Source organism: Macrosteles quadrilineatus, unplaced genomic scaffold, assembly GCF_028750875.1.
Source record: "Macrosteles quadrilineatus isolate MER2022 unplaced genomic scaffold, UCM_ALF_1.0 Scaffold_3__2_contigs__length_128488019, whole genome shotgun sequence".
NCBI lineage: Eukaryota > Metazoa > Arthropoda > Insecta > Hemiptera > Cicadellidae > Macrosteles > Macrosteles quadrilineatus.
In genome coordinates, this window is record NW_026542596.1 from 37,157,507 (window position 1) to 37,177,422 (window position 19,916).

The window sequence follows — 19,916 nt, forward strand, 5'->3', positions numbered from 1 at the left end:
TGAAACTTTTGATTGTTTCAAACAGTTTTGCTTATCAAAAAACCTCAAGTAATTAATACATAAAAAATTATACAGTCACTAAAAATCATGAAATAATTTATTTTTGTAAAAAAATACAACCGACTTCAAACGCTCTAAAAATAATGAAATAATTTCAATAAAGTAAACTTTTGTATTAGGCAAGCTCACGTATTTCAAGTCGGCGCGGCTCAAACTGCAAATATGATTGAAATTAAATATCGTGTGTGTATTTTGAAAATCAATAAATTGTAGCTGGATAACATAAATATATAAAAAACAAACTGAACTGTTTTGTTTATATATTAAAGGAAATATTTTCTTGTATTTTATGTTTACTTCAGAATAAATGCATTATGAAAATAACACACACAAACGTTCTATATGAATAGGAAAATAATTTAGTTTGATATTATGATAGGGAAAAGAAGCTAGTTTAGTATTAAAACGTTACTTTTCCAAGTTAGAAACATTTAAATGCGTTATAATCTTTTTAAAGATACTCGTTAATACCACTATAATGCCGATCTCTGAATACGGTAATAAAATAACACTTAACGCATAGCTATGAAAAAGACATGCAGATTAACATCTTATAGATAGTCACCTGCAATATGGGCACCCTCTTTCAATTTTGTATCAAAAATCATCATAGAGCCGCGCCGACTTAAAATACGTGAGCTTGCCTAATACAAAAGTTTACTTTATTGAAATTATTTCATTATTTTTAGAGCGTTTGAAGTCGGTTGTATTTTTTTACAAAAATAAATTATGCATAAACTAATTTTATTTAATATTTTAGGTCTGAAAACAGCTATAATGTACGGTGTTATGATTGTTCTTGTTCTAACGGTATTTATAAAAATGTAATATACCTAGCAGCTAGCAGGTACCTTACATATTTGTTTGCAATACATTAAAATGTAATATCCTTTGCAACAAATAATGAAAACTATAGATAAATTAAAAATAAAACAACATATACGTGTAAAAAGTTGTTTAAATGTATTTTTTACTGTAGGCTAATACACATTCTATTTGGTGCTCAAATGAAAACTCAAATAAAAAATGTCAAGAAAAAACTCAAACTTGTTAAAGTTTATATTTTGTCCTGATATAGAACTTATTTAGAGAGTGGGTTAAATAAAATAAAAATTATATTAAGATAGTTTTACCAATATCATGCATGGGTAAAGGATCAATTATACAAAGAGATTTTGTATTTACTTAGAACACTGAATTTATTTTACTAATTACAATATTTTCAATCAGTGTCGAATATAATAATTAATTAAATGTATTTACAATAATCTATAAGACATCTGTACCATTGGTATCGACACAGTGCCTTTACAGTTACATTGGCAGTGAACTGGCTGTCTTCGTAATACCTCATGCAGGCACCTCCTCTCTCGATACAATAAATAATCATTACTCCTACTGCGATCGCAATACAAAATATATCGTCTGGCAGTAAAACTATACAGAAAGAAGAACGCAGTTCGTTTGAGATCGGTACTCGAGCCTTTGTCGGGACTCAAAAATAATTTTCTTCTTTGATATGGATACAGATTGTTATCGAGTGAGAATTTTTACACGAGTGAAAAATTGTAAATAAATAAAACTATAAATCATCAACAACACCTAAACTATTTTAAAGCTTTAATACGGTTTGAGAAATATCCAACCACAAAAAGTCGCCTGAAAGAATCTATCAGAAATTATCAGACGGGTATAAAAAATTAAAATGACAATATATCAACAACGCGTGAGTAAAAACTACTCGCTAGGATATCGCATATGTACAAATTGGTTTTGAAAGGCTAAAGGAAATTGTATACTAGTGATGGTGAGTTTCACTCAAGGACGTAGTATCAATTCCATTAACTCGACCATTCAATACGAATCTTAATTCTGGTATTTCGAACCACAAACTTGGTGCTTATAGGCAGCTATAAACAGATACACTAGCTATTGTATACAACACTCAAGTCTCAATACTGTAAGGTAAGGTGGTTTGTATTGCGTAGAAAATCTGCCATCAAAAGTGAAACAGAACTGAAGATTGAGTAACAAAATTAATACTAGTGACGAATACTGAACATCTAATTGGCAACGAGAACTGAACACATCTAATGGCAGTAATGTGGAGACATGTAGCGACTAATCGCAAGACACTGGTTCCTGATTGCTGCGCAGATATAGAGGCACTGCTTATAAAACACACAGTAATTGCTAATCGTCTCTTGAAATTAACACTAAGTAATAAATCTGCACAGCTGGATTAAACATTTGAGCACAACTGTTACTCCTTGATACATACTTATATCATAATCACAATTATTTTAGTTCAAAACACAAGTTTCTTATTAAAAATAATCCGACAGTAACAATTGTGCTCAGTTACAATGTAGGCAGCTTTTGTATCCTGAGATGAAGTGTACACGCAATTTAATTACTTCAAAATAAATATATGCCTCTGCATTAAAAAATAAAAAGCTTCTACGCTTTATAAAATAAGCTATCAAAAAGAAAATTAACCATAAAAATTAAAATCAAAAACTATTTCAAATAGGTTTAGGTTTTACCTAAATATTTCTGCTAAAAATATGTTATAAAACATATAATTGAACAAATAACAAATAAATGTTTAAAATGTTAAAAATATAATTCAAATAGAATAGGAATGAATTGTAAACAATCTATAAATTTGAACATTGCTCACAACAAAACAAAGTTATTGCTTTTTTACAATTTCCACAAGAAAACAGCTAATAGTTTTCAACCAAACAATTACTTTGAACACTGACAATTCTTAAATGTGTCTATGAAATCATAAAAGAAGGAAATAACACAACAGTTTTGACCAAAGTTGAACTTGTCAAATACAGGTAAATAATCACACTTGATGGGCAGTGTCTAAATGTGGCAGTGGATCAAATATCACTAAACCGAAACTATCAGTCTTCATTACTTTTAAAACACCAACATGTTTAAGTTTTGTTTGACAAAACCATACATTAACAAAGATACACAGACTAACATGTTGAGAAATGATGGTGCAATTGTATTATGAATAAATAAATCACAAAAGTAGACTTAACAAAGTTTTAAACGTACGGAATACATTATTTGATAATAGTTCATATAGATCATTATTTAACAATTAATCAATCACGCTGAAGTGAAATTTGAGCAACACTAAAATTGACTACCAAAATCCATTAGGACAGAAAAATTGTATATTTTAAGTAGCTTAACACTACAATATTTCTTTTGTACCATGTTTGTCACTTTAACTAAATAATAAAATATACATCTGTATGAAATATTCAGAAAGAAGTCATATAGCCCCGGATCTTGAAGATCCAATGGATTTGCACTACAGTAAATATCTGTTATAGAATTACAAAATAAACAGAAGTCGAGAACACACTTCACATAATTCTTAGCCGAGATTTTTTGATTGGTAATCTAAATATACAAGTAAAACTTCCATCGGAGCAATTAAAACTATGATCGGGTCATTGAAACTGTAGCTTTCGTGCCGACAGTTCAAATAAATACGATTATGTACACACCTAAACTGAGATCAAATAATCTGCCTCACTAGACTAACTATTAAGATTGTTTAGAATACTGATTCTCATCAATCAGCCGTCAACTTTGATAGACGCTAAATTTATTAACAATGATAGGACCAAAGCGCTTACACACTAGTTAGGAAAGCTTCGGAATAAATCCAGTCCACCACACACACACGACTTTCAAACAAAATAAATATTGAGAACGGAACAACAACAACAGTAGATGAGGAAGGAGTATCACAAGCGTTGCTCTGTCTACCAGCAGCGGTTGGTGTCCTGTCATACCATCGCGCCACTGGGGCTCTATAAAAACAACAAAAACAGTAGATTATGAACGGGTATAACATTAATATTTAAATGTTAACATTAACCCTCCAACTGGCAGCGCGACTATAGGTGGTTTCTGTAGTGGCAGCGACTATAATACTCGCGTTTCGCAAGGTTTTGGTTAACTCCAAATTAATGGTTAATGACAATTGTAAAATGGAATAATTTTTATACTGTTAGAAATATAGGATTCTAAACTTGCACTTTGTTACACGGTATGTACTTTATCTCACAAAGGGATCACTGTAATTGAGCACTAAAGTGAATGAAAATTTCGAGCAGTCAGTTGCACCATGTAAGACGTCACAAAACTGCCAAACACGGTATGTTTAAAAAATCATAACAAGTGGTATTTTTGTTCTACAAAGAAACAGGTGGTACCACTGCAATAAAGAATAAATTTCCTATATTATGGTGCAAAAATAATTTTGATATAATTACATATGATCTCACAACAAAAACAAATCAATCAATTTTTACGTGTTCGTGAAGTGGCAGAGCGACTGAAATATATAAGTGAACACATTTTATTCACTGAAATATATAATTATTCATATGATAATGTATCTCATTCAAAAATTCATGAAATTCAGTGCATTGTGGTATTTAATTGTTTCAGATTGCACCACTGGTGCAGACGTTATCAGCCGTTACTTTTTGTGAATATTTGTCTGACTTACTAACTTCAACCTCAATCTCTGTTGACCAACAACTAACAAGAGTCAAGTTTTGATGTGATTTTACTTTAGGTAGGTATAAGTTAACATCATGATTATTAGCTGTAAATTTTTAAATGTTTAGTTTGGATATTATTATTTATTGTGTCTTGACTGAAATGTGACATTACTTTAAGAAACTTGAGACACTATTTTTAGCCGGTTTTTGAGAACTTTATTGATTGTTTACCATCAACGAATATAGCGGGTTTGACTATGACTTTATCACTTTGAATCATATTTATTAGTTGTAAATTTGTACATATTTAGTTTGTAAACTGTTTCTTCAGTACCGGTATAGACTTACTAGATTTGAGGTTCGGAACATTACATTTAGCCCGTTTTTGAAACATTTCGTCTCAGCGAAGAAACAATTTGATCGCCACATGGAAAAGGCGGTGCCGCATTTTATATAAAACACTATAAAATATTTATTTATTTATATTTGCCTTCATAACTATATATATATATATATATATATATATTTAGGTAGAGGAATAAATTTACCTTTTATTTTCTATAGTTGGTATTTGGGTTTTTAAGTCATAAATATTTATAGTAATGATCATTTTCCATTGAATGATGTTTGAAATTTGTAGGACAAAATCGTGAAAGTTGCCATTTTTTTGTTTTCAGGTCATAACTTACTACAACAAAATGGTAATTGAAATATTTTTACATTTCCATGTAGGGAAATAACATATTTTAAATTAAACATATTTTAAATCTTGAATTTCACATAAAGAATTTTTGGTTCATGCAGCAAAGTTGTACTTTCAACATTTCAAAATTCATAAACCAAAATGTTAATATTTTTTTACCTAATGCCAATACATACTGATCTAAATATTGTTCTGTTGCCATTTTCAAAATTCAAGTACACGGTTCAATAGGTTTGCTCTGTTGGTTTAGTTTATATGAATTTAAAATACCGCAAATCGCCAAAAATGCCTTGCCTTTACAGAGTTCACCCATTGCCAGTTGGAGGGTTGTAGCCACACAAGAGATTGTAGCCTTATCACTGGAATCAATATTATAACCTGAACCATTTTAAACTCTGATCTTATTTTTTCCTAATATCCTCAATCCTATTTATCACATATCTAATAATTCATAAACAGTTATTTCCTTTCAATTTTTGAAATTTTATTTCAGCCAAAAAAAAAAATTGTGTGAAAGACAGACACCAGAAAAAAATAACCTTATTATATCATCAGAAGACTATTAAGATTGTTTGTTTAAGATTAAGACTTTTTAGACTGAACATAAAGACTGATTAAGACTTATGGAAAGCTTTTGAACTAGTGCAGTTGCCTTGCTTGACTGTTGTCATTGAACAAGGTGGGGAAAAAATCTTAAATTTTTCACTGCAACGTTCATCAAGTAGTTGGTGGACGTCATTGAAGTTAAGCAAACTTCAAAGCCTTCATAGAGATTATTAGAAGTGCCAATCCCAAAACCCACCATCTGTTCAAGAGTGTGGTAGCAAAAATGATCCGAACATTGACCTTCTTCCGCACCTATATTTGATTTTAACATTTTTTAAGACAATTGTATTTTGTTAGTTTCTTAGTTTCTCTACTTACAACAGGGTGTAGGACAAAGTTGTCGTAGACTTGCATCAACTCCGACATCCGATATTCCTCCAGACACACAAAGCCCTCCAGGTTGGGAGCTTGCTTGCGGCTGCAATCCAGACAGTGAACTACGTGCCGCTTCTCTTGCTCTCGGATAAACAGTATGTTGAACACCTCCACCTGAAACATAACATGATGATGCAATAGAGCTAAACCTTTTTTTTGTGAGTGTAATTTACAATGTAGGAAAAGAAAAGTGGTAAACTGTTTAGAATGTTGTGGAATTGTTGTGAAACGCCAAGGATTGAACCTGTTTCATTGGCATTAATGTCTGAGATCACAAGGAACGCAGACAAAACCATACAGAATATATAATAAGTTTATTTACTAGACCATGATTCTAATTGAATGAACGAAGTGAATTCTTATACTGGTACGAAAAGCATCTCTTGTAAATTCAAAAACTCGAGAATGACTAAGTATATCAACTTGATGTTTTGCACAAAGGTTCTTTATCATATTATCTTGGTTAAGTTCGTCATTGGAGATTATTTGTTCAGTAATAATTATACAATCCTTAAAAAAAACATTTTAATTTTCCCCCATAAGAATAACATTAAGAGCTACCTTCTTCTTCTTTTTTTGTTTACATTTTACGAGCAACAATTTTGTTGTTTGCTTCAGACAAAGAGGAAGTGAAGACTATTATTTCTTTCATCCATGGAGTAAACACTTTTACACTTATGAAATCTTTAAATTATAATTATTCTAGAAATATATTTATCTGCGGGAATAAATATCGGATTTAAAAATATCCACCGAAATGTATTATAATTGATAAAAATATTTAGGTAGTTGCATGTTGTTATGGTTGTTTGTTCAGTAGGATTGAATAAAATATTATTTTAATGTAAATAAATATTGAGCATAAAAAACCCAGTAACCTGTTAAAACTGAAAAATCTGGGAAATTTTTACATTTAAAAATTATTTTCTTGGACATGAAATTGTGATTTGACAATAAACTTAAGTAAGCTTTTCTCTCTTACCGTACTACTTTCCACCTAAACCTGATAGAGGAATAATTCAATAGCCACCCTACTGGTGATTTTACAATGAAATTTATTTTTTTACCTAAGCAAACCATAAAATTGGTTGGACCAGAACCAAATACATTAAAAATCTACAAAATCAAGTATCAAATGATAAAAATCTTACAAGAATTGGAAAGCTGTCAATTGCATTCAAAACCACAACTACTATCATAATTACCAAATTCTTTATTTAATGTATTTCAAAGCTGTTTGATAAAACATAAAACAACAGAGAATCCTGAAAGTGCTGTTATTATATGAGACCAGATTAATTGATTTCAAGAGGAATTTCTATGTCTGCTTGGACTATTACGAAATTAATGGATCATAAATGATAGTGTACGACTTTGGATACTAACCTCGCACTGGCCGCAGTAGTGGGACGCCTCGTTCTTGCCTCGGCCGTGGAATCTGACCTCAACACCACGAGACTTAACGTACTCCAGGATCATGGCGCAGTGGCGAAGTGTGCGCAGCAGGCAGTGTCTGTTAACATGGAAGTTATGATTGTTAAGAGAGGTATCGTCAAATTCAGGAATTCGTGTCAAGAAAATTCTAAAAATTATATCCTCGGAGCTGTAGCTTTATTTGTGTGCAGTTTGAGCCCAGTCGGTTCAGTAGTTTTTGAGTTTATCTCATATAGACAGACAGACACCACCTCCTGTTTATAATAGAGATAGAGATCTTTATAATAGTTATACACAAATTTCAATAAGGCTAAATAATAATTCTAAATTTCTTGGCCCCATACAAAACTATGTAAGTCGGCTGGACACCCTATTGTTTTTGTACTGTATTAAATTCCTCAGCTGCACACATAAATCTCAAATTAAACGCATAACTATCTTTATTTACTAATCTTAACAACTAAGAGAACTTTACAATCAAAAAACCTTTTTTTCCAAGTAAATTTATTACAACCAAACACTACTCACTTGATGAGCTCAAAGAGCTTCGGGTCCGACACCTTGATGTTGCGAGCGAGGTTCCACGACAGATGTATCATGGGTACAATGCTCTTGTAACTCTGCAGTTTGTTCCATTCGTATCGCTCGATGGCCAGATGGTACTGACGGGCTGTCAGCGGACCAACGTTCCACGCGATGTTGTTGCACCAGCCCACAGCCTGCACCCAGTGCACGCAACCTACCACACAAAAACATCTCAATATCATCAGGTTCTAGATAGACACATTCAAATTGGTGTTGAGAAAGCTAAATTGAGTCTTGGTTATACATTTGGCCACTGAACATTCTGTGTTACTACCTTAGCAGATAATTGGGTACTGTGAAATTGTGTGGTATGACTACATCGTATCAGATTTGTTGAGTTAAGATATAACCCCTTTAGGCCTCCCAAAACTGCCCACTAGATACAAGCCAGGGTTTAGGCTCTGTCTGCATATGAAATTTCTGATAGTTTCAACACACTGAATGTACAGTCTAACCTTGATATAACGAACCTCGATATAACGAATTCCTTGATATAACGATTTTTTTTTAATCCCCTAGAACTCTCTATAAGACACAATGTATATTTTACCTCTACATAACGAACAAACCATAACAACGACCTTGATTTAACGAATTTTTCGTGATTTCGGCTAAAATAAGACACCTCAATATAACGAATTTATCATTGTCAGAACCTCTACATTGCGAATTTAACCTCTGCATAACGAATTGTCTACGTCTTTTCCTCGATATAACAAATCCCCCACCCAATTATTGTTTTGGGAAAATCTGTTTCTTTATCAAATGAAATGGAAAGGTCACGTCATCGCTTGCGCTAACATTCGTCTGCTCTGTTTTACATCTTTGTCTGCTGTGGCTGCGCGCGCTATGTTGCAACTGAGAACTGATTTCATTCTCTGAGGACTGATGACGACTAAATGTTTAGTAAGCTGTGATTGGGCGATATGGGATAACTATGGTGAATTGTACAATTTTTGGATAAAGAGAAACCTAAGAAAGAATATAAAAACAAAACCAAAGTGAAAGAATAGCAACATCGTTACTTTAACATTCCTTTTACGAGTGTTTTTATTATCCTTAAGCAAACGAATAAGCAACTATGAGTATACACTTTTATAATGACTTATCTAATAATTTATTGTTTTCAATACGATTTCTTTCAACTAGCAACACCAATGCTATAGTTAATGATTATTATTGACATTCCTCTGTTGTGATAAATCAGTACTGTACTGTACTGTTAGTAGCCTACCGGCCTATCGCGATTAGTAGTTTACAAAACTTTCTACTGTTTTGTTTTGTTCTTTACATGGTTTATGACTACGCAATACAGTGTTTGGCTAGGTTTTAGGAGGGTTAGAACAAGCTGTGATTTTAAACTTACAGCTTTTAACCTGTACCAAGGTCAGTGCCATTGTCATGATTGCGCAATATTCAAGATCCCTCGCCTTTATTATGCCGGATAATTTAGGTTCTACTGTACAATGTAAACACTGTTCTGTAAAGTATTGTAGCCTATGCTACTTTAATTGTACTGTATTTTAATGAGGTCAAATCCCGACCTATATTGACCATCGAAGTATAATTGACCGACGCTGGTTCTGAACCTCGACTTAGCGAAATTCCTGCAAACCTAACCTCTATATAACGAACCTCGTTTTAACGAAATCTTTAATATAACGAATATTCAGTTCGGTCCCTTCAGATTCGTTATACTGAGGTTGGACTGTAATAAAACTTGTCAACTCATAGCAGCAAACCAAACCTCCCTATAATCTATCTAATTTTGGTTGTGAAAACACAAAACAGATATCTGTGGCTTAGTGGACTTTCATCTTGCAGCTTTTTACAGTAAAGGTCTCTTTTCAGATGTTATTTAAAAAAGCTCCAAGATGACAGCTTCAAAACTGAAAAAGTCAATGGTTTCAATGGAAGACAAACTCAAAACCTTTAATAAGTTTGACAATGGAAAACCTCTATTAATTTTAGATTGGATAATCAAGGCTCAACTGCCCTTTAAACGTGTTACAGACAATTCCTACGACAAGGAAAATGCTTACATGTGTCTTGCATGGGAATGGAATGTGTCAATAGTCAAAGATTGCATTTAAGTATGACTTATGTATGTAAGTAAGCCTTACGTCTGTTGTATGATTAACAACAAACTTTTTTTTACAGAAAATAAAACACACAATGTGGAATAATGATTTTATCAGCCTAAATGTTCATATTATTTTGAAGAGAGTGTAAAGTCACTTACCAGAGTTGACCCACACCAGATCCCCCGGCCGCTGGAGGAAGCGGTAGACTGGAACATTCTCCTCGTACAAGTCTTCTAAGGCTGGCCACCACGAGCCGTGTAGGTAGTTCAGGTTGTTTCTGTGAAAACAAAAATATACAAAGTGAAAACCGACAGCCATGGTCCGAGAGTCAGCGACCACAAAAGTGATCAAAATACTTGAGTGGCATTACAAAACCAACTCTGCCTACCAAATTAATTATCAAACAACATAATTTTCTTTTAATGGAATGACTAATTCGATAAAAGCCCTTTTGGTTTGGTTTTAACTATCACAGAATTACATCAGACACCTATTTTATATCACATATGACGGTACAACCTTTTAAATGAGAATGTATACAGGGTGTTTTTTTTAAAACTTGCATCTTTATTTATGTAAAAACCGCAATAGATATAAATATGCAGTTTGCGGGAATCATCTATTGACGTAGGGGGACCAATTGTTTTGAATTCAACGTTACATTCACATTCCCCCCCTTTCCCCCCCTGCCACCAACTTATTTTTTTTAAATAGCAAGGTACCCCTTGTGACATATCAAATAAAAGAGCATAAAAAAAGAAAATGTTTGATGAAAAAAAATTGAAAATCGGTTCATAAATTTGTGAGATATTCCCCCCCTCACCCCCCGAAACTTTTTTTTTTTTTTAATAGCAAAGTACCCCTTGTGACATATGAAATGAAAGAGCATGAAAAAAGAAAATTTTTGGTGAAAAAAAAATTAAAATCGGCTCATGAATTTGTGAGATAATCACCCCCCTTTTCCCCTACCCATAACTTGTTTTTTAATAGCAAGGTACCCGCCCTTGTGACATATCAAATGAAAAATAAATTTCGCCAAAATTTTTCTTTTTTCATGCTCTTTCATTTGATATGTCACAAGGGGTACTTTGCTATTAAAAAAAAATTAAGTTCCGGGGGGTGAGGGGGGAAATATCTCACAAATTTATGAACCGATTTTCAATTTTTTTTCATCAAACATTTTCTTTTTTTATGCTCTTTTATTTGATATGTCACAAGGGGTACCTTGCTATTTAAAAAAATTAAGTTGGGGGCAGGGGGGGAAAGGGGGGGAATGTGAATGTAACGTTGAATTCAAAACAATTGGTCCCCCTACGTCAATAGATGATTCCCGCAAACTGCATATTTCTATCTATTGCGGTTTTTACATAAATAAAGATGCAAGTTTTTAAAAAAACACCCTGTATATGGTTATGAGTATGCTAATTAGAGATGGTCAAGTCTCGAAATTTCGGGAAATTTTCGGGAAATTTTAAATCTTGTTACTTGAGACGAGATTTCTTTTTGGCCGAGATTTTTATCGAGACAAGAATAAAAATAATAAAAAAATTAAAAACGCCTACAGAAAGTCAATGCAATACCCGCAATACAGGAGTGTGTTGTAGTTGCGTTTCCTTTGCAAAGGCGTTCTTATTTAATTAATTCTTTAAATGTAAATATTACTTTAATTATTTAAATAATATTACTTTAATAACATTTGAGAAGTTTTGTTAAGTGTAAGCAGTGTGAGGATTTTTTTTATTACTATAAAAAGTCAAAACAAGTAACTATTTTATAAAAATTAATATTGCTTTTATTTTATGATTTATTTTATTTTAGGATAAGTTGAACTCTATCCTAACTGATATCACTATGTTTCCTAATCGTAGGCATTTTTAATAAGTTAGGCGTGATTAATAAAAAAAATTTATGCTGATGTTTTTTAATAAAAGATTGTAAATATTCTTGCCTATTATCATTATTTTTGTATTTAAACAGTCATCTAACAATGTTACAAAATCAGGTAAATATTTTGAACGTGCATTTCCCGTTGTGTATGAGAAGGGAAATCCCGTCTCGATCTCGTCTCGAAATTTTATGAGAAATAAAAAATCTCGTCTCGTCTCGTCTCGAACTAAAAATCCAATCTTGTCCATCCCTAATGCTAATATTAACTTTTTAATCCCACGATAAGAGCTGTGCTATATTTTCTAACTTATTTGTAGTTTTAGACTAATTTCTTATTTTTTAACAGCAAATCATTTTTCAAGAGGACAATGCTTTCAGAATTAACTTAGTAGTGTGTTAAATTACTTAGATTGTTTACTAGAGAGTCATTTCCATAAGAAATTATTCAATTTCAAGATACCGTAATCTTAAACTAAATATAAACTCTGCTCCATCAGCTTTTAGCACTAATATTTACAGTAAGGTGCTACTTTATCATGAGATGAGGTACCTTTCACAGAGGTTGTAGACGACGCCCCAGTAAGCGTCTGGAACGGCGAACCACTCACAGTCTCCGGGGCCGATATTGATGTTGATGGAACAGAAGTTGTTGTTCTCCTGATGTCCGGGAGTTCTGCTACCAGGCACCTGACGAGACAAAACTAGCTTAGAACCGACAGCCATGAAGGATAGAATTGTACAAAGAATTGACTTGGTTTATAATCAATAAGCTTTTTAGGTATATTCACAATTCAAATGTAGAGACTTTATGGTTTAACTTGATTCTGGGGCGAATTTTATAAACTTAATTTATAAACTTTTCCATCTAATTAATAAACTAACTTTTGTCATTGTTTAATGATCTTTGCGTTGATTTTAAGATGGCAAAATACTGTTACTTAATAAGTAAAATTGTTTAGCCTTTGGGGACAGTAGTGATTGAGAGGGTGCAGAAGGTCGGTGTCTATCTTATCACAAAGAGGCTTATGACCCGACCACCAAGCTACTATGGTTAATAAAATTGATTCCAACAAAAATGTTAAACAAGGTAAAAATAGATTAAGGAGAAGAGAGGAGAGGTGATTAGTATTGAGGGAAATTTAAAAAATCAAAAAGTTAAAAATGAAAGGATCATAAAGTTGAATGTGATTGTTTCGGTTATCTGCTTGCAAGAATTACAAGAAATACTTGTGTTTGCTCAATAGTCAGTCTTCCGAATCGCGCTATTCGTACGGAACATTAGGTTAGCTTTGCAATCAATTAATTTGTAAGGAAGGCAGAGGTGAATAAAATCATAAATCATCCAGCGACTCTTGATCTAAATGTTACATTGAGTATGCACTCTAAAGTCAAACAACCAATTTAAAATGTCTTGCTTGTAACGGAAAGAGAAAACCAGAAGCATATAGAATTAACAGTTAATGATTCAATTCATCAACTAAATAATTTTTACACATAAATCACCTAGGAAAATCAGATTCCTCCAAAAAATAAAACTAATTTATTACTGTGTGATAGGAAACATACCTTCATGTATAGCTGCACAGTGTTCATGCCGAGTATGACATGACCGACGTGACTCAACATGTTGCCAGCCGATACCACCCGCGCGAAGGCCGGCAGCTTCGTCAGTTCCTGTAGCTGTTGTCGCCACTTGCGCTCGTCTGATAGGTCCACGTTGGTGCCAAACCGCAACATCTTTGAACCAGGAGGAGCCTTCAGTCCACCAAGACCCTGTAACAGTTAGAGATCTATTAGTGTGTGAAAATTGTAAACACATTTCGAGAAAATGTGTTTGGCATTAATCTATCAAAAAGAAGGCCGACTTTCATCAATGGTCTGAAGGTCTTTTTTGCCCTGAGAGTAAATAATGAGCCTAGTTGAAGTTGACATTTAACGTTGGCTAGTTGTTATGCTGTTTAACGACTGGTAGATGTTAGATAGATAATTTGATTGATTGATTTGCGACAACACTGTCACAACAGGGTTTAGAGTTGATATGGTAAATTTGAGCAAAAAGCAAAGAATGGACATAATTATATCTTTGTTACAAAGCAGTTTATGTGTCCAGATCAAATCAAAAATTACTAAGGACACACTGCAAATAAACAAACCACTGGTACATGGTAAAATAAAATAAAAAAAAATAAAAAAGTGAATTAAGTAATTATTCTGTACATTATTTTGACTATGATGAAGGTAAGCCATCTCTTATTTTGATTTTAGTATACAGTAAACCTAGTATAAAGCATGTATTAAGTTTCCGCTAGTGACAAACTACTCACAGTACTCCGATCGTCTCGCTGGGATCCACTGTGAAACAGATTATGCATTGCCCTTGTTACTTACTCTTGATGTGTTTTGAATACAACCGAAATCCAGGGATTCCCTTTCATTTCAATTTTCTTCACAAGCATTTTGTTTTGACTCCTTCAATTTGTGTTGTTGTTATTTGCAGACTCCTGAACTCACATGTTTGGTTGTTTACTTTTCAGTTGTGATTCCTTCTTGCCTTTTAAGAGTAAAATCTTGTAATTTAATACTTGGTTTGAGCTTTATTGTATGTTGATTTCTATGTTTTGTTGTTTTATATTTCAGATAGAAGACACAACCGATATGTCCGGTTTAAAATTTCTTTGGATGCAGTATATTATTTTATTTTCAGTCCAAGCTTTTACCAAACAATTGCCCCTGATGAATAATTGGTACTGCATGTTATAGATTTGTACGCTGTTTGCATTTGAAATCATTGTGACATAGGGTATTAACTATATCTTCTCTTCGTTAAAGAAAATGCATTTCCTAATGGGTCCTGATTTCTGTGATGTCCTATTTTAATACTTTGAATGTCAAATTCTGCTGTAGTTAGAGCTTTATTTTTTTGATTTTTTTTTATAATTCTCCTAACTTCTAAAATTCTGCCTTTTATCTTTCCTTTGGGAGTCGAAATCTACATTTATATTCTATAGCAACTCATTATCACTCTTCCAATGATCAAGCTTGACTTTTTGTTCTTTGAAGTGAAAAGCTAGGTTTGTAAAATGCAGTAGATCGGGTATTTTAGACTGCAGCCTTAAGTTGGTACTAATATTCTGAATTAATAAAATATAGGACTATTTCATCTAGCCAATGTTATATAAAAAAAAAACAATAATCAGTATGATTTTATTAATGTAGTGGAAAACTATAAATTATGCACAAAGAATATTTTCTCTTATGGCTGTAAATTTTGTTGAGGTTACAGAAAATCATTTAAAGTCAGATTTAATTTTACTTAAGCATTATTTTTTACATTTTTATAGCGGAAATATTTTATTTCATTTCTATAAAAATATTATTGAAATGTATTGACAGAGAACATGATATTTGCTGAAATATCACTCGAAATGTACATGAGCGTATGTTTTCAATATCGATTCGATTTAAATGTGACAGGTAATCAAATTTTGTTTGACGTTTGTCGGTGATTTAACAACTTTTCGCTAGATCGATGGTTTGGTTACTGTTTTCATTTAAACCTTTAGTTGTTCGTCACTTAATTGTTTTAGGCAAAAATCAGTTGAAGTCACGTTTAGGCTTCATGACAAATTGAATGTGTTATCGTGTTGTCGGTCAAACTAATTATTATAAAAGATGAAGTTCATTGGCTCCGACTACTAAACAGACATTACATATTACAGCATTGTAAACAAATACACTAAAATCATAACAACTATGTTCATAGTTTAAAAAAACAAAACGTTCAAATCACTTTTGAGAAAATCCATGATGAATAGTTTGAAACCGTACACAATGTTAATGTTATTTCTATCACTTTTAGAGTTGTTGAGTAGCTATAGTAAACTAAACATCTGGACGAAATGTTAATCTAAGAGAACATAATCTTTTTAGATAGTTTAGCAGGTAAACGTATCAAAATGCAAATATTCTCATGCAAAATAAACAGCAAAACCCGCTACAAATAGGCCAAAGAAAAATGTAGTCAACTTAAGTCTAAAACTGTTTACTTTTAAACAAAAGCTAAAACTTGTACAGTATCTGGAGAATGTTATTGGAATTTTATTGTGATTAGACTTTATGAGGTCCCTTTAAATAGAAAAAAACTGTTATTTTTATGGTGGAGTAAGAGCACAGTTTTTGACAAACAAACCTGTCAGTGGCTCTATTCAATGTTTATTTTCATTCTCAAATTGTCAACCATTTTAACGTATAGAATGTCTTAGTTCTATCCATTATCAAAACCTTTACTACTTTATATTTTTAACTTAAAATTTTTTATCCTATTAAAGTTTGTTCTGGTCTAATTTATTCCGTTTTACACAGAGTTTACAGTGACTTTGGCCTATTTCTATGCTGTTCTACACAATCCGCACTGACGTGATATCCCGTTCCGCACTGAGACAGAGACTTACCAAGAGCCCTTTTTTCCGCCGCACTGTGCCCGTCGAGTCTTTGCTGTCCGAGTCCGACAGGTTGTTGTTGCTGTTGTTGGCGGAAGGGTTGTGAATACCTGCGGCTCTTTCTCGTTCTTCCTGCACAACATAGATCGACAATGGATTACCTAAAGATTTTTTTGTGTCCACGGTACAAACTTCTAACGGTCTACCCTCAACCTTATATTAGATAGTACCATTAAGATTTAATATGAAACTGAGCTATGTCACAGAAAACATACTACTATAATCCAGAACGCCAACCGCATGGTAAAAACTCAGCACTCAGCATAGCAACGCTGGTGGCGCTGCCTTCGATTGAGAGGCAAAGCTCTCTCAAAACACTTAATGCTTTTTACCATACGGTTGGCATTCTGGCTGTGGCCTAATTTAACTGTTTTCCTTAATAGTTACTGTTTTGTAGGTCCTAAGCTTTTTTGTAAATTACCTGAAAATATTTTAAATTGTAAAACTTTAGGTGGATTTTCAAAGAAACTAAAGACTTGGCTATTGGCAGTTGATAATTTGGAATGTATAGTAAAAGTTTATGTATGATTTAATTCTATATTTAATTCTATGAGTGCATGGCAACGCTGGTGGCGCTGCCTACGAATTGACAGGCAAAGCTCTCTCAAAACACTTAATGCTTTTTACAATGCGGTTGGCATTCTGGGTTATAGTAGTATGTTTTCTGTGGCTATGTGAAGGAACTTTATAATTAGTAGGGAAAAGATGAAAACAAAATACAAAGTTAGAATTCGGCTATTACAGCTCCCGTTAGTTACAAATTCAGTTTAAGAACATACAATATGCCACTGATCCATCTTACTGCTTACTTAGTGTTTGCGTTCATTGGTGAAAACCAGCTGTTTCTTTTGCCAGGACCATTTAATATCTTGACGATCAAGGACAGCTATGTCCAGTTTCAAACAACAAAATAATTCAGATTTTTTCAGAATCAAACCAGCAAGCACTATATCCACTTCCCTGGTTTGGTCACAGAGAAGTAAGGTATAGAAGAAACACGTTTATGAGACGACCATGTGCTTTAAGCTCTAATATGTTGTCACAGAAATATACTTGTGACGAGCAAGGAAGAGCAACAATGAGCACTGTGCGGAAATTCCTATTGCAGACGGCATATAGCGTTGTAGTACATGAGGGCGATAGAACGGTGTGGGACTTTGCCCTAGACACCAGCACTAGTGCTAGACACCACTTACCATTGAATGTTTCCTCTGTACCTTACTTCTCTATGCTATAGTGATGATATTTACCTTGAGACTATCCTGGAAGCTGGAGGCTTGATATTGAGCGTATTTGGCTATGCTGGTGTGGCTACGATGGCTAATGCAAGCCCATACTCGCTTGCCTGGGTACTGCGGGTCCCAGTTCTCGTCTGAAGTCTGCTGCACTTGCGTCCTAACCTCAATAGTGTGGTCAGGGTTGGCCTCAACCAGCGTCTTGGTTGAGAACAGACCCAAGTCTGTGAAACAAATGAAGTATTAGAAATGTGAGTCAAATCAGTATTTGTTAGACAAATGTAGGTGGTAAAATACATTTGCAGTCTTCACTTGTTAGTGAAGTGTATGTTTGTAAACAAAAAAACATTGATATTTAGTACCATCTTCAGGATTACTTACATTCTGCAGTCAATGTATAAAATTTACCCTCAAAACAATTAACTTTATAAGTCAACTGTGTGGAAGTCAAGTTAACCTGAGAATAGTTCTCTAGATCCAGGACAAAACATTGGTGAATGGAAGTGTATCATTTAATTTGAAGTGTTGTGGTCCAAAGACCAAAAATGTATGGTATGTGCGGTGGAATCTTGTTTGAAGATACGGGGTAAACGTTAATTTGAGAATAAAATGAGGAAAGTTACATTTATTTATGTTTACCCTAAATAACTTTCCTTTATGAGGCGACAACTACTTAATACAAAAAACATTTTAACTCTACTACAAAAATGAGCACAAACCCAGCTTGAGGGCTGCTGCCAATCCTCGAACGACCGCAATCGGATGTTTGAGGCAGAACTCCTGCAGCTGAGGGCTGAATGCGTCCTTCTTGTTCTCCAGGAACACGGAGGGTGTGGGCGGCAACAGCTGTTCCCGGGTGAGTCGGGTGGTAGGCGGGTCGGGTGGCTGGGGCGGCGCTCCTCGGTCACTCAGTATACTGCAGTTGGTCAGACCATGCAGACCCTTCCCTCTGTCAAGGCAATAATCAATCAGTCTAGGGGAAGATTGTAATTTTTTAACCGGAGAGCAACTAGCTTACCCTAGAAAAGGTTCAGGTAGGCCTTAGTACTCACAGAAAAACACATAAAAACTGTGATTCTCTGGTCTTTTTTCTAAGGTAAGCTAGTTAATTTTTCATTTATCTGTAACTTTAGTACATACAATGAAAGACTCTAGGCAAGGATTGTGATCTTGAAAGACGCCTTAGTCCAGCCATCGGCTTAACCTCTTGATGTTTTGACCTACTGAAATGTTTACACGGCCGACCTTCCCTTTCTCAGAGTGGGAGAGGGGTCGCTTGACATTCAGTAGCCATTGTTGTCCACAATGTTTAGGCATATGAAGTAAGGGACAGACATATCAGTTTTAATTGTATTAGATTCGTGTCCAAACTGTGATCTATTGCACACGGGTTTATTGTAAACTGTGTGAGTGCTGTTGTTCATTCCCACTAAAGAAGCAATATATTTAAGATCAGGTTGATGCAACTTAACCAAACCTAATCAAAATAGACCATCACTGCATTATAGGTTGAGAAATTTTTGAATGTGGCATGACTACTGAAATCATTAAAAAACTTCCACTAGAACCTACGTTGAACCAAAGACTAACCAATATCCAACACAAGTAGGCCTAGACTTCTCATCCCATTGTAAAGTTTGAAGCTTCATTGTTGTTTTGAATTCATGTTGGTGACACTGATCTGATCACTAGTACCGACAAAATTATGTTTCCTCTATTTTGGGGATATGTTTTATTTTTGCTTAACTCTTTGGTTACATAGCTATGGTACGAGTTATTGTTTATGACTAGATAGTTTTATTTGGTTAAACGAGGTTTTAAATATCTGAAATAATAAGAAACAAATTGTAAACAAAAACACGACCCTAGCGGCACCAGACAGAACAAACAATAAAATTGGC

At 33.7% G+C, this 19,916-nt stretch overlaps 1 protein-coding gene across 4 annotated transcripts in view; it reads right to left on the reverse strand.

Moving 5' to 3' along the window:
• Window positions 1–1,243: 1,243 nt before the first annotated feature.
• LOC128988891 (histone demethylase UTY-like) overlaps window positions 1,244–19,916 on the reverse strand; it is a 100,907-nt gene continuing 82,234 nt past the window's right edge. For all 4 annotated transcript variants that reach the window (XM_054410647.1, XM_054410646.1, XM_054410645.1 and 1 more), the window contains 10 exons: window positions 18,735–18,964; window positions 18,031–18,239; window positions 16,733–16,852; window positions 13,848–14,054; window positions 12,832–12,968; window positions 10,553–10,671; window positions 8,254–8,464; window positions 7,678–7,804; window positions 6,235–6,405; window positions 1,244–3,908 (listed from right to left, as the gene is read on the reverse strand). In XM_054410647.1, coding sequence (XP_054266622.1) covers window positions 3,885–3,908; window positions 6,235–6,405; window positions 7,678–7,804; window positions 8,254–8,464; window positions 10,553–10,671; window positions 12,832–12,968; window positions 13,848–14,054; window positions 16,733–16,852; window positions 18,031–18,239; window positions 18,735–18,964 — 1,555 coding nt within the window. In that variant the 3' untranslated portion in view covers window positions 1,244–3,884. The remainder of the gene's footprint in view (window positions 3,909–6,234; window positions 6,406–7,677; window positions 7,805–8,253; window positions 8,465–10,552; window positions 10,672–12,831; window positions 12,969–13,847; window positions 14,055–16,732; window positions 16,853–18,030; window positions 18,240–18,734; window positions 18,965–19,916) is intronic.